The 13364-nt window shown below is 35.1% G+C and overlaps 1 protein-coding gene across 1 annotated transcript; it reads left to right on the top strand.

Annotated features, from left to right (window-relative positions):
- The first annotated feature begins 4076 nt into the window (after positions 1-4076).
- Positions 4077-12698, top strand: LOC149945804 (uncharacterized). Its single transcript, XM_090176710.1, has 6 exons — positions 4077-4126; positions 4435-4535; positions 10435-10557; positions 10886-11205; positions 11912-12009; positions 12053-12698. The coding sequence occupies exons 1-6, from the start codon at positions 4077-4079 to the stop codon at positions 12696-12698; spliced, it is 1338 nt and encodes a 445-aa protein (XP_090032836.1).
- The last annotated feature ends 666 nt before the right edge of the window (positions 12699-13364 follow it).

Raw genomic sequence — 13364 nt, 5'->3', positions numbered from 1 at the left:
TGGTGTTGTCAAGTCTTTAATTAATTTTGTTGGATTACGTGTTGGTGGCCAATAACATTTATTTTCGGTTAGGCACCAAGATAAAGGCACAACTGATACTGTACTCTCATCGAAAAAGCTGAATACTGCATACATCTAAAAAAGAAACAAAACGAAACAGAAACAAGTAACAAAAGCTAAACATTGTTTTTCTAAACTCATGGATTACAGAATTTTAATAAAGGTAGTCAGCAAACTGAATTAAAATAAAAATTTTTGCATTAGAGTTTTAGACTATTTATTAAATTAGTTATACTTAAATATGTTTCTGCAAAATATTCGACTATATCGAATTAGAAAATATCTATAAAATCATAAAAATATAAAAAAAACTCGTTTATTTACTTGTGGTGGCTCTTTAGAACTGTTTTAAGATAATTGTTATTTGATATTTGTGAAAATTTGAACTTAACAATTGTGAAGAACTGGTATAATGGTAGCTAAAGAGTCGTTTCGGTTTAAGTGAAGGACGCATTTGCGTTCGAACAGACTTAAAGGATATGATTTCACTGTCTTTGAAATTCTGGCAATAAACATTCCCAAAGCAGATGAGTCAAGAGGATAACTAAAAATATTGTCATAATATTTACATAAGCTCCCAGCTATCATTATTTCTTTTTCTCGTGTCCGATAAATATGTTTAACTATAATAACGTCACTGGTAACTAACTTTACGCAGTTGTTGGCGGAATTAATGGAGATGCAATACTTAGGAGTTTCAACCTTCTTAAATGACTCAGCCCCATGTGGTACATTCCTACTCTTGTCTTTAAATGGCTGTTTAAGAACAGTACTAGTAATCTTTTTGTTCTCAGCACAGATTCTATGACCTTCATTTAACCGCTTACACAATTGTTGAAGAGGTTTATTTGGAGACCTCAATTTTTTTTTCAAAAGTTGCAAATGATTTTCAAACGGAAAAGCACTAAATGCATCTAAAGGGCCAAATCGTTTTACATCTGTCACTAAATGTTTTAAAGAATGAACATTAAGGCTAACAAACTTTTCGCCATAAAAATCTGGGCAAGACAAAACATATAAATCCAATAATTTTTCAGCATAGTCAACTAGTGTTTCGATTAAAGTTGGGGAAGCGAGTATGTAGATTGCGCATTGAAGCAATCGAAAATGATCCAAAACATCGTTAGCTACAATTCCCTTACACACGACTGGGCCAGTATAGAGGAGAAACTGTCGAAACTCAGTTGCCTTCCAACGATCCATATGCTTCATTGATCTAGGCTTTCTTGCGAATTCGCTAGGAATATGGTTTGAACATTTTAAAAGCCTCGAAGACATTTCTGTTACCTGATTAGCACTGAGACGAACAATTAATTTTCCCTTTTTAACCCAAGCCCTGATAAACCTTTTGGTAACTCCTAAACAAACAAGGTGCATGTAGTCTAAGGGAAATTGAGCTACCATATCTATATCTAAGACTTCAAGGGGTGAACGTTCACCACGTAAATGATGTTCCTCATTATCTTGATTTCTAAATGTTTGGTTGGTACGGAGCGCTACAGTTTCCTCTGAATAGTCCTCTATGAAAACCATATTATGCTCTAACATGTAACCCGAAATATTACACTTGTCGCAGGAAAAATAACCTGTATGACCTTTTATGTGTTTCAGAAAAGCCCTAGCAGGGGTGTCTAAAATAAACGGTCCATCAAGATTACAAATTATATTCCTTTCTCCGTAAGAAAATCCATGAACCCTAAGATCAGATAGTTCTTTAATAAATGGACCTAAATATTCTCTAAGCGAACCTGGCTTATGTTCACCGCAAAACACACCCACTGGAAATACGTCACTTATAATACCATTTTTAAAACTATAGACGCCCACTAAAATTGGCCAAAAGTTAGTGCTTGAGCTTTCAAATAGAGGAATACCATCAACGTTTGTTGCAAATGATAAAGCCTCTGGATAATCAGGATATAAATCAAAAAACTTTGTTAAACCAATCTTCAACCCAATGTGCCAGTACTCCCCATTTGCCACTCCCGAAATGCCTGTAGTGTGTCTTATTGTTTTCAAAATAGTTCTACAATCTTTCGGCAATTCAGCATGTCCATGAGCTCTAAGAAGTTTAAGTAAATCATTAACTTTAACTGTATCGACATTGTGATTTGTAATCCAATCCCTAAGATCTTCGGCCAAATTATTAGATTCTTCGTCAGAAGAGCTTAAACTTAAATTAGAAGAACTACTGGAAAAACTAACAAAGCTATCGCATTCAGATACTTCTGAAAAATCTGAATAGCCCGCCTCGATATTATCAAATCCAACAATATTCCTCTCTTCGACACCATCATCCCTTTCTTCGCCAATGTTATTATTAGTTTCAACTTGACCATTGTGAAAGTTTACGAAATGTATGGTTTCAAGGTTAGCTTGAGACTCCTGGGACAACCTATCTAACACACTTCTCAAATAACTAGCTCTTTTTCTTCTCATGTGTCGTTTGCTCAGATTAATTGGTGTGTCCATATTAAAAGCGTACTATTAAAAATTTGGGCTCAACCTGCTTTAAAAATTGGTATATCTCTCAAATATTAACTTTCCTCGATATTTAAGACAAATATAAAAATTTAGTTAGGTTCCATAATAAAATTGTTTTGCTATTTTTCCTCAAGTTTAGCGAACGATTTATTTATCCATTACCTTTTCCTCAGAATTTCTATCTTGTTCCATAATTTACAATGAAATATTCAGAATCATGAAGCCTATTAAAAATAATATAAACATTAATTTCAGTGTGATATGATTGAACATATAAATTAATATACTGTTAAAAATAACCAAAGAATACCAATTAGGTAGATAATAACTAAACATCTGATCAAAATAAAGTCATATTATTCAGTTTACTATAATATTTACACTATCTTTTCAATTATTACAAAAACCAGTAAAAAATTAACAAGTTTATTTACATATTTAAGGGGGGTTGGGGAGATTGAAAACTAAAGTTAATTTGAAACATTTATTTAAATTCATTAACCCAAAATGGGTGTTTTTATCTTTCCGATACTTCTAGCGATTCGTGAGCTTTTAAGGCAATTGGGTTAAATTGTAGTCTTTTTATTTAAATAAAAAATTTATGTCCTATCCTACCAAGTGGAATTTTTAGTTTTAAACTGATTGGAATGTGAGATTGAAAACTAAAGTTAATTTGAAACATTTATTTAAATTCATTAACCCAAAATTAATGACATTAATTAATGACAAAGAATTTCAATGTTATATTTTGAATTACAAACAAACATGTGGTAAATTTCACGGAGATACTGTAGTCGGTAATTAATTATTTACAAAAAGCCTCGAAATATTTAATTGTATAACTACTAGTTTTGTAGATTTACTCATTAATTAATCATAAATTTAAAGGAAATTTTTAACAGTGTAAAATGTAATGGAATACTAAGATATATTTACCTTTAAAAGAGACACCAATTTTCTAACATCAGTAATGGCGACCAGCAAGCTAGAAAGTTTATTGTCCGACTCCGATATGGAACACGAGGTCAAGGTCCTTCCTTTCCCTTTCTTCTCGGTTTCTGGAGCTCGACGCGAGGCTCTACGTGTTTTATGACGAGTAACCTCGCGAGTAACAGAGAGCGGAGAGCGAGTCTAAGGTAACGGCCAACTTCGACCACGCGTACCAAAACAGCGACGGTACGCGCCGAGCGCGCGGTTGAAGTTGGCCGTACTGAGGTAGATATAAGAGTTCCAAAGACAACTTATAAAGCTTTCCCACTATTTTACACGTTTGGACTAGAAATTTACAGCGTAATGTAATATTATAGTAGTAGGAAAAAATTAATGTAAATATAAAAATAGTGCCCTTATAGTACGGTAGGTTGTAAATATTGTACATTTCGGTACTATATATTACGCTCTCAAAATAATAATTATGGTATTCTATAGTACCATATTATAGTACGTATGGCAACGCTGGACGTAACGTATGCGGCCGCGCGTATGGAAAAATATCACGTGGCTTATAAGCGATAATAGGATTGCGCTTCGCAATGAATGTCGAGATATCTGATTTAGTGCGTTTGAATCTGTGTCGAACTTGGTAAGGTCGCTGACTCGCTGCCGTCGAAGTCAGAAGTTGGTGGTTCAAAACCCTTAAACCACCCAATTAATTATTAACATAAATGATTTGTGAATTTGTGCTGGTAAGGTGTCGGCATCACCTACACTGTTCCCGCAGATCTTTAAATACATAAATTTTTTTCTAGTGATTAGAAAACTTACATTTAAAAAACCTTTTAAATAACATAAATTTTAATAAAGAAATGTAAATGAGTCTTTATTAAACTTATTTCTTTATATAAGTACTAAAAAGAATATAACTGCTGGGAATCTTTCGGTTTTTTGTAGGCAAATTTACTTAGGTGATGGTTCAGAGTTGAAAGCCAACAATAATTCAGCACCAACAGTCTACCAACACTACCGACACCTCCCCAACACTAAAACGGAAGGTCTGTGCTACTAGGGTAAGAGCTTATAAAGAAGGATAAGACAATTTGAAGAAGAATGACACCTCATATGTGGAGTGTGGGTAAATAATTTTTGAATTATAAACGAATATAAAATGGCGGCCATTTTCCAAGATGGCGGTGAAAGTTGGCACTGCAGACTTTAGGACTTTTCGGAGGTTCTATAAGACCATAACCTCTTTCGATTGTGAAATTTTTAGGCATTGCATATTTTTTTCCACAAACAAAAACATGGAAGCCGTACTAAAAACATTGGCACTGCGATTGCGCAGAAACGACTGCTCCAACGCTAAATTCAAATAAGACCATTCTTGTTAAAAACGTGCTCAGCATAATTTTGTAATTGACAGTTTAGCTGTAAATGTAATAATAACGAAGATATTGGTGAAAAACCATTTTTGCCGGGCATTTTCCCGCCAAAAAAAAGTTCCATAGACCAGAATGATGGGGACTTTTGACACAACGTTTATAGACACTAAATAAAGGCGTATGCAAAAATTCAGCCCGGGGGAATTTTTTCCGAAGTTTGGTCGATTTTTTTCCTAAAGTTACTGGATTATAAGAGTTACTACATTGGCCTGGATTAGATGTATTGTTTTCACAAGTTCATAAATTTTATAAGAATTTTCTGACTTAAATTATTTTCTCTTTCAATCTAGAAATAAAACTCGGTAATTTTCATTTAATTACTTTAAAACGCATTTATTAGACACTCAATTATTACATTAAAATATAACATGGTTAATAGTTATAAATACGTAAAATATTTACTTGTTAAATTTGCTTGTTATTTAAAATTTCTATCAAGAAATACGCAATCGAGGGCTTTTCCTCGTCGCTACTGCCGCTTATCAGATCGCGCTAGTGGTCCACGTCCTTCCACGATCGCCGACAAAACGCGGAAATAAGATACCCCGGACCCAGTGTCTAAAACAAGCAAAAATTAAAATTGCGGAATTTTCCTGGAAATATCAACAAATAATTTATGTTTCGACCGCGTAATTGAGTTATTTTAATTTAATTATTCCTAACTATATATCTATCTAAAAGAAATTTCTGGGAACTGGTTTAAATTTTCTTCAGTATCACACCTGATGAAGGAACCGAAGGTCTCTGAATCTAGTTGTGTCACGTATTTTAAATAAAATACAGTATTCACTACGTAAAAGTGATTTTTAAATTTTATGATTACTAGTTTTAATACATTATACCATATGTAACATAATTACTCATAAGTGTGCCTCTGTTTAACACCTCTGTATTAAAAATTTAAATGAGACCTTGTTTCACAGCCACCAAAAAATTACGGACTAACCTCGCGCAAAACTGGTTTTAACTTTCTTCCCTCCCCGCCAGAACTAGTTTTGGTGACGATAGAAGCGTCATCGACTGGGAAATGACGTCAATTACGTCATATCCTTGCAACAAGGTCTCATTGAGATAAAGTTATTTCTGGCACACTTATGAGTAATTATGTTACATATGATTATACGTAGGGTTACTATCCTCGACTTTATGTATACATTTCTGGAATTTTCGGGCTAAAAGGAAGAGTTTCAATCTCTTCTAGAAGTACGGTGCCCCGAGCTATTGGGTGACCAGAACCACAAAATGGACTTGAAAATTTTACGCCTGCCCGTAGGAACTCGAAACTAAATAACGATACCCCACCTACAAGGCATGGCATCAACGGCATCGTTCGGCTACGAAGCATGAGCATGATATATCGAAATGATACGTTTCGAAAACCCGAGTTTTTAAACCTCAATTTTAAGCTCTTGCAGGGTGACCACCAGAGATGGGCGCACTCTCAGCTCAAAAGAGTGGGAGAGCTATTTTTGAGCGCGAGCGCCACTCTCGGATGAAAAAAGAGAAGAGCGCGAGCACGAGCTCAAGCTTCCGCCATAAAAAGAGAAGAGCCCGAGCGCGAGCTCAAGCTTCCGCCATATAAAGAGAAGAGCCCGAGCGCGAGCTCTAGCTTCCGCCATATAAAGAGAAGAGCGCGAGCGCGAGCTCTAGCTTCCGCCATAAAAAGAGAAGAGCCCGAGCGCGAGCTCAAGCTTCCGCCATATAAAGAGAAGAGCCCGAGCGCGAGCTCTAGCTTCCGCCATATAAAGAGAAGAGCGCGAGCGCGAGCTCAAGCTTCCGCCATAAAAAGAGAAGAGCCCGAGCGCGAGCTCAAGCTTCCGCCATATAAAGAGAAGAGCCCGAGCGCGAGCTCTAGCTTCCGCCATATAAAGAGAAGAGCGCGAGCGCGAGCTCAAGCTTCCGCCTAAATAAGAGAAGAGTGCGAGCGCGAGCTCAAGCTTCCGCCTAAATAAGAGAAGAGCGCGAGCACGAGCTCAAGCTTCTGAGAAAAAAAAGAGAAGAGCGAGAGTGCGAGCTCCAACATTTGACTCTAAAGAGAGGAGTGTGAGCTCTGAAAATTGGTTTTTGTCCATCTCTGGTGACCACTGAACAACCCCAAACAATTTATAGGAATATAGGAAATTCAACACTCGATTTATAGAAGAATATATGAGAATTTTCTTTGATAATATAGGTAAATATAGGAGTATTTTCTTTGAAAATATAGGTAAATATAGGAGTATTTTCTTTGATAATATAGGTAAATATAGCAGTATTTTCTTTGATAATATAGGTAAATATAGGAGTATTTTCTTTGATAATATAGGTAAATATAGGAGTATTTTCTTTGATAATATAGGTAAATATAGGAGTATTTTCTTTGATAATATAGGTAAATATAGGAGTATTTTCTTTGATAATATAGGTAAATATAGGAGTATTTTCTTTGATAATATAGGTAAATATAGGAGTATTTTCTTTGATAATATAGGTAAATATAGGAGTATTTTCTTTGATAATATAGGTAAATATAGGAGTATTTTCTTTGATAATATAGGTAAATATAGGAGTATTTTCTTTGATAATATAGATAAATATAGGATTATTTTCTTTGATAATATAGGTAAATATAGGAGTATTATCTTTGCATAAAATTTAAATTTGTTTTAATATAAAAGGAACTACTTTTAAGCAGATGGCGATATTCTTAATTCCGTTCAGTGCAGATCTTTGGAGAAGAAGTTTACAAATTAACAATGGGATTTAGTACATTGAGCGCCATCTGATTTACGAAAAGTGAACTAGGCACGCGGGAAATTCGAAAAAAAACCTCCCGAAATACAAAATAATATTTAGTTATAGGAAAGCATTGAAATATAGGAAAAATCATTTTTTAATGGTCACACTACTCTTGCTGAGTTACGTATGTCTGTCAATTTTCGTCCACTTTGAATGCTATAAAGGGTTTCCATATTTGATTCATTATGTAACAAAGTATAACCAGAATTACATAATATCTTTATCGGGAGAAGTATTCATCTCTCTAAACGGCAAATGCGGCCAGGTTTGAAATATGTACCTTGGCAAGCTCACTTTTGCCTAAGCGACTTCTAGCTAGTGTTAATCGACATCAAACTTACCTAGCGGTTATTATAATATTATGTCTACGAATGCAGTTTGGAGTGACGAGTTTACGATTCTGCAATCTCTAACTGAATTTTCCTGTGTCATGTTTCGAGATGTAGTACAGGTCAGGAATGTTATTTAATATAGTTTCAGGATCTATTTGGACAGTTGAATTTGGCAATTTGCTCGGTTTATATTTCAAAATAAAATATACTATTTTTACATAGAAATGTGCCTTTAATTCTTTAAAAACTAAAACTAAAAATTAAGGTAATGTGTAAATAGACAGTTACAGCAACTCATGGAAAAGGCGTAAATATCAGCGTTTACTTTTGAAAAAAATACGCAGTCTTATTTTAAAAATACGCAGTCTTATAATTTTGGATACGATTGACTTTTAAATTCCGTTTAAGTTTTAATCTATATAACCGCTATACCTCTACAATGTGCGCACGTTTCAGCTCTGTCGTGGAAACAGGGGGCGCAAAAGCCCCCCTTTTCCGATTGTGAGCGTTGATTTACGCACGCTGATTATTACCCAACTGAGTGACTTAAAAATTTAATTTCTTTTTTAAATTACGTATTTACTTTAGCTCTTATGTTTTGCCAGGTTTCGGTGCCCTAGAAAAATTAGGGGCCCTTGGGCGCCGCATAAACCACATTACCGCTGACGTTCGTTTTTGCCTTACGCAGAATGCGTGATTTACGTATCGAAGCCGCGTATGGCCAGAAGAAATAAATAAGTGTGACACTTAGAGTGCGTAATTTACGTATCGAAGCCGCGTATGGCCAGAAGAAATATATAAGTGTGACACTTCGAGTGCGTGATTTACGTATCGAAGCTGCGTATGGCCAGAAGTAGCAAATAAGTGTGACACTTACTTATCGAAACCGTGTATCGCCAGAAGTAACAAATAAGTGTGACACTTACTTTACAAAGCCGTGTATGGCCAGAAGTAACAAATAAGTGTGACACTTACTTATCGAAGCCGTTTATGGCCTCAAGTAACAAATAAGTGTGGCACTTAACGGAGCCGTGTATGGCCAACGCTATTCGGGTGTGATTAATTTTAAATTAAGCATTTTTACACAGTCTTATCATTTTGGATCCGATTGACTTCTAAATTCCGTTTCATTTTTAATCTATATTACTGCTATACCTCTGCTCTGTGTGCACGTTTCAGCTCTGTCAGGTAAACAGGGGGCGCAATAGCCCCCCTTTTCCTATTTTGAGCGTTGATTTACGCAGAGTACGAAAGTTCCCAAAAATCTCCCGGGTAAAGCGTTATTAGTTTATATTGGATTTGAGATACTGAACCCAAACTTAGAATACAGATAACGAAGCTTACGTCTGACGCTATGCTGAACCCTTATGCCAAGGCTTAGAGACAAATTTATAATCTTCGTTGGATTTGAAATATGGGGCTTAAACTTTAAATATAGGTAAAGGTGGTTACGTTTGGCACTATGCTTAACCATTTTAACACGCGCCAAGGCTTATAGACCCTACACGAATTTTCTTCGTAGTTTGGACTGGATTTGAGATACGGGGTTCAAACTTTTAATACAGTTAAGAGGCTGAAGTTTGACCTTATGTTTAACTCTTTTAACCCGCGCCAAGGGTTAGTGAGCGTATAAGAATTTTCTTCGTAGTTCCTATTGGATTTGAGATACGGAGCTCAAACTTACAATACAGATAAAGAAGCTTACGTCTAACGTTATGCATAAGCCTTTTAACACGCGCCAAGCCTTAGAGAATAATTAATTAATTCATCCATGTGGAACTAATATTCGGCTTGGCCGACTTGTTTAAATGGAGATTTTATTGTTTTAAGTGATCAAAAACATTTTCGGTATTTAATACGTGTACAATGAGTCTACAGGAATCTATGCTTTACAGACATGTATTGTAGAGACTCGATATTTAGCCCTTTTCCCGCTTTCTGATATCACAGATTCACAAGAGGTGTAAGTAATATTTAGTTAAACACGTACTAAATATTATAATAAAGGCCGAATTACATTGGAAAAAGCTTATTTGCTTTAGAGTTAGGGTTTTACATTAATGTCAGTAGCTTAATAGGGAAAAATCCGTTAAGCTCGCTTTCATTTCGAGGGCTAACGAAAATATTTCGATACAGTTTTAATACATATAACTAAAGCAGGGTACATGACGAAAATATAAAAGTGTTTGAACAGGACTTAAACATAGGCGCGATATAATGAATACGCGAAGAGAAAAATATATCGTATTAGGAGTTCAAGCATAACTAACTTTTTAAAATTTTATTTGTATATTTTTTAATATCTGCTCTAACTTTTGGTTGTCAGGAAAAATCATTTTGATTTGCCGTGTTACATAAAATGGAAAAATATATAAAAAAATTGAGGTTAAATCCTCGAATAGAGTCGAAAGATGAAACAGCAGCTAATATTGAAGAAGAACCTCAGAATCGCATTGATACAACTACATGTACGACGAGCTCAATCACATCATGCTCTTTTACTGTTTTAAATGAAGACAACTCAAGTAATTTAAATGCGTGTACGAAAAATACGAAAAACCGAAAGTTCCAAACACAGTGGATTAAAACATTCCCATGGCTTTCTTACCAAAAAAACGTTGATAAAGTTTTTTGTAAAATTTGTCAATCTGCTGAAACTGAAAAGGTTGTTGTAGGTAGCATTTCTTCTACGGAAAAAACAAACTATAAATACATTTGTTAAGAGTGGATTTTGCAATTGGAAGAAAGCCATTGAAAAGTTCAAAACACACGAAAGCAGTACGTTTCACAAAGCTGCTGCTACAAGTACCGCTTTGACTAACAAGAATGTAAATGTTTCTACCGCGTTATCAGCCACGAAACTTAAAGACCAGAAACAAGCTCGTGAAGCCTTGATGAAAATTGTTACTTCTATACTGTATTTGTCTAAGCAAGGTATAGCCTTAAGAGGACATACGGAGGAAAATTCTAATGTATACCAACTTCTACTTTTACGGTCGGAAGATGATCCAAATCTAAAACAATGGCTAGAACGTAAAACTAAGTGGACATCACACGATGTGGTCAACGAGATTTTATCTCTACTATCTAAATCTATTGTTCGACCAATAATCGGCGATGTCAAACAAGCCCAATATTTCAGTATGTCAATGGACGGAACAACTGATTTATCAGTAAAATAGCAAGTGGCTTTCGGTTTTCGTATCGTTCATGAAAATTTTGATGTTCAAGAATTTTTTGTAGGCTTCTACGAGACCCCGTCAACATCAGCTGAAACATTATTTTCTATACTTAATGATGTACTGATACGTTGCGACCTTAATATCATTAACTGCCGCGGGCAGTGTTATGATGGAGCTAGCAACGTAGTGTTCATCTCACGGGTCTTCGAGCTCGGGTATTAGAATTAGAGAGTAGAGCAATATACGTCCATTGTTGCGCCGATAACCTTAATTTAGTGGTACAAGATTCCCTTGAAAAAATAACATATATTCGAAATTTCCTAGGTATTGCGAAAGATGTCTTAAATTTTGTAAAAGGATCGGCGAAAAGAGTTTCAGCCTTTAAAACTATGCAATCTAATGACGAGAGCTCCGACTCAGAAAGGAGTAATTTGCTTTCTTTTTGCCCCACTAGATGGTGTGTTCGAATCGCGTCTCTGAAAGAGCTTTTAGCGAACTTTTGATTTCTGATCGAGTTTCTTGAAAATATACTCAAAACTGAAAATAGCGACACTAGTGGATTTTTAAAATGTATTAAAAAATGTGCTTTTCTGTTTTATTTAAAAGTGATTATACTGTATACATTTTCGAGCGAATAGAGATCTTAAATTCGGAGCTGCAAAAAATTAATTTAAATTACCATGAAGCGCATTTAAAGATTGACGAAATTCAAAGAGTTTTAAAACATAAACGTATGGACGGATTTAATGATTTGTGGAGCTCAACTTGCGCTATTGCAAATAAACTTAAAATTATGTAAGTAAACTTTTATAATTTCATTTTGTTTTATATAATATAGAAAACGAAACTTATTAAAACATTCAACACTAACAGAATACCGGAAGTCAACGACGTCGCATCAAGCAACTCACGAGGGTCACGCCCGAAAAAGGTCCCAAAACGACGACGGGATTAAGCCAAGTGAACCCGTCACCCTGACACCTAAGGAAGCCTACAGAAGGGAATTTCTTGAAGTGATGGATCAAACAATTGCAAGTTTGGCGGATCGATTCGCCCCAAAGGTTATGAATCACTTAGAGAACATCGAAAAGTTCATTATTGGAGATAAGAACGTTAAGGAAGATCCAATATTGACATTTTATGGAAACGACTTCGATAGATTTCGATTGGTTTTACATCGAGACATGCTCGTAGATGCAGCAGCTTCGGAAAATATTAAGCTTTTGTGTTTAGGCGATGCTATTACTTTTATAGTTAAGCGCGTAGCTCTTAGAAACATGCTTACCGAGCTAACAAAACTAATAAGAATAGCTTTATCTATACCGGTGACTTCTGCAACGGCAGAAAGGTCCTTCAGTGCATTAAAGAGACTAAAAACGTATTTAAGAAATACAGTTGGTCAAGAAAGATTAAACGATATAGCAATATTAAATATTTATAAAGATTTGGCTGGAAACATTAACCTGTTATCAACAATTTCATAGATAAAAGTGATATCAGAAAAAGTACCTTTTATAAACCTGATTTAAAATAGTCATTAGAATATTAAATTTGGTAATAGGCATAGTAGTTTATTATGGTTCTATTGATACTGAACTTACTGTTACTTGTTATTGTAAATTTTGTAAAGTTTATTAAACTAAGAAACCTTTATTTCCGGAATGGATATTTTGTATTTCATTCTCAAAATCTTACACAACTTGCCCCCCCCCCCCCCCTGGAAAAAATAGCGATCGGCGCCGCTCCTTTAAGCGGTAGTCTATTGGTAACGTACTCGAGTGTCAATTGGAAGGTGCGGGTTCAATTTAATCTCAGCTTTGACGAAACTGTAATTTTGTCAATTTGGTTTATCGTAATTATTCTGATAAAACACTATTTCTATATACTATAAAGCGTTTTAAAGTTTTAATATTTAGGTTTCTATAGTTACAATATTTCGATCTATAACGAAAATGCTCAGGCCCGCGCCGAGACTCGAACACAGACGATTCCGTTGGTCAAGAGCTTATGCTACGACTACAATGATCAACGGGAGATGCCACGACTGCGTCTCGCGGTTTTTACAATAATTAGTTTATTACGTAATTTTCAAATCTTATTTTCAAAGCTTTTATGGTTTTAGTTGTATATAATTCTGCATGCTGCATTTT

This window comes from Leiobunum rupestre, chromosome 5 (assembly GCF_980474605.1).
Source record: "Leiobunum rupestre chromosome 5, qqLeiRupe1.1.hap1, whole genome shotgun sequence".
Classification (NCBI taxonomy): Eukaryota; Metazoa; Arthropoda; class Arachnida; order Opiliones; family Sclerosomatidae; genus Leiobunum; species Leiobunum rupestre.
The sequence above is the reverse complement of the archived record's forward strand: the minus strand, read 5'-3'. Positions and strand labels throughout refer to the sequence as shown.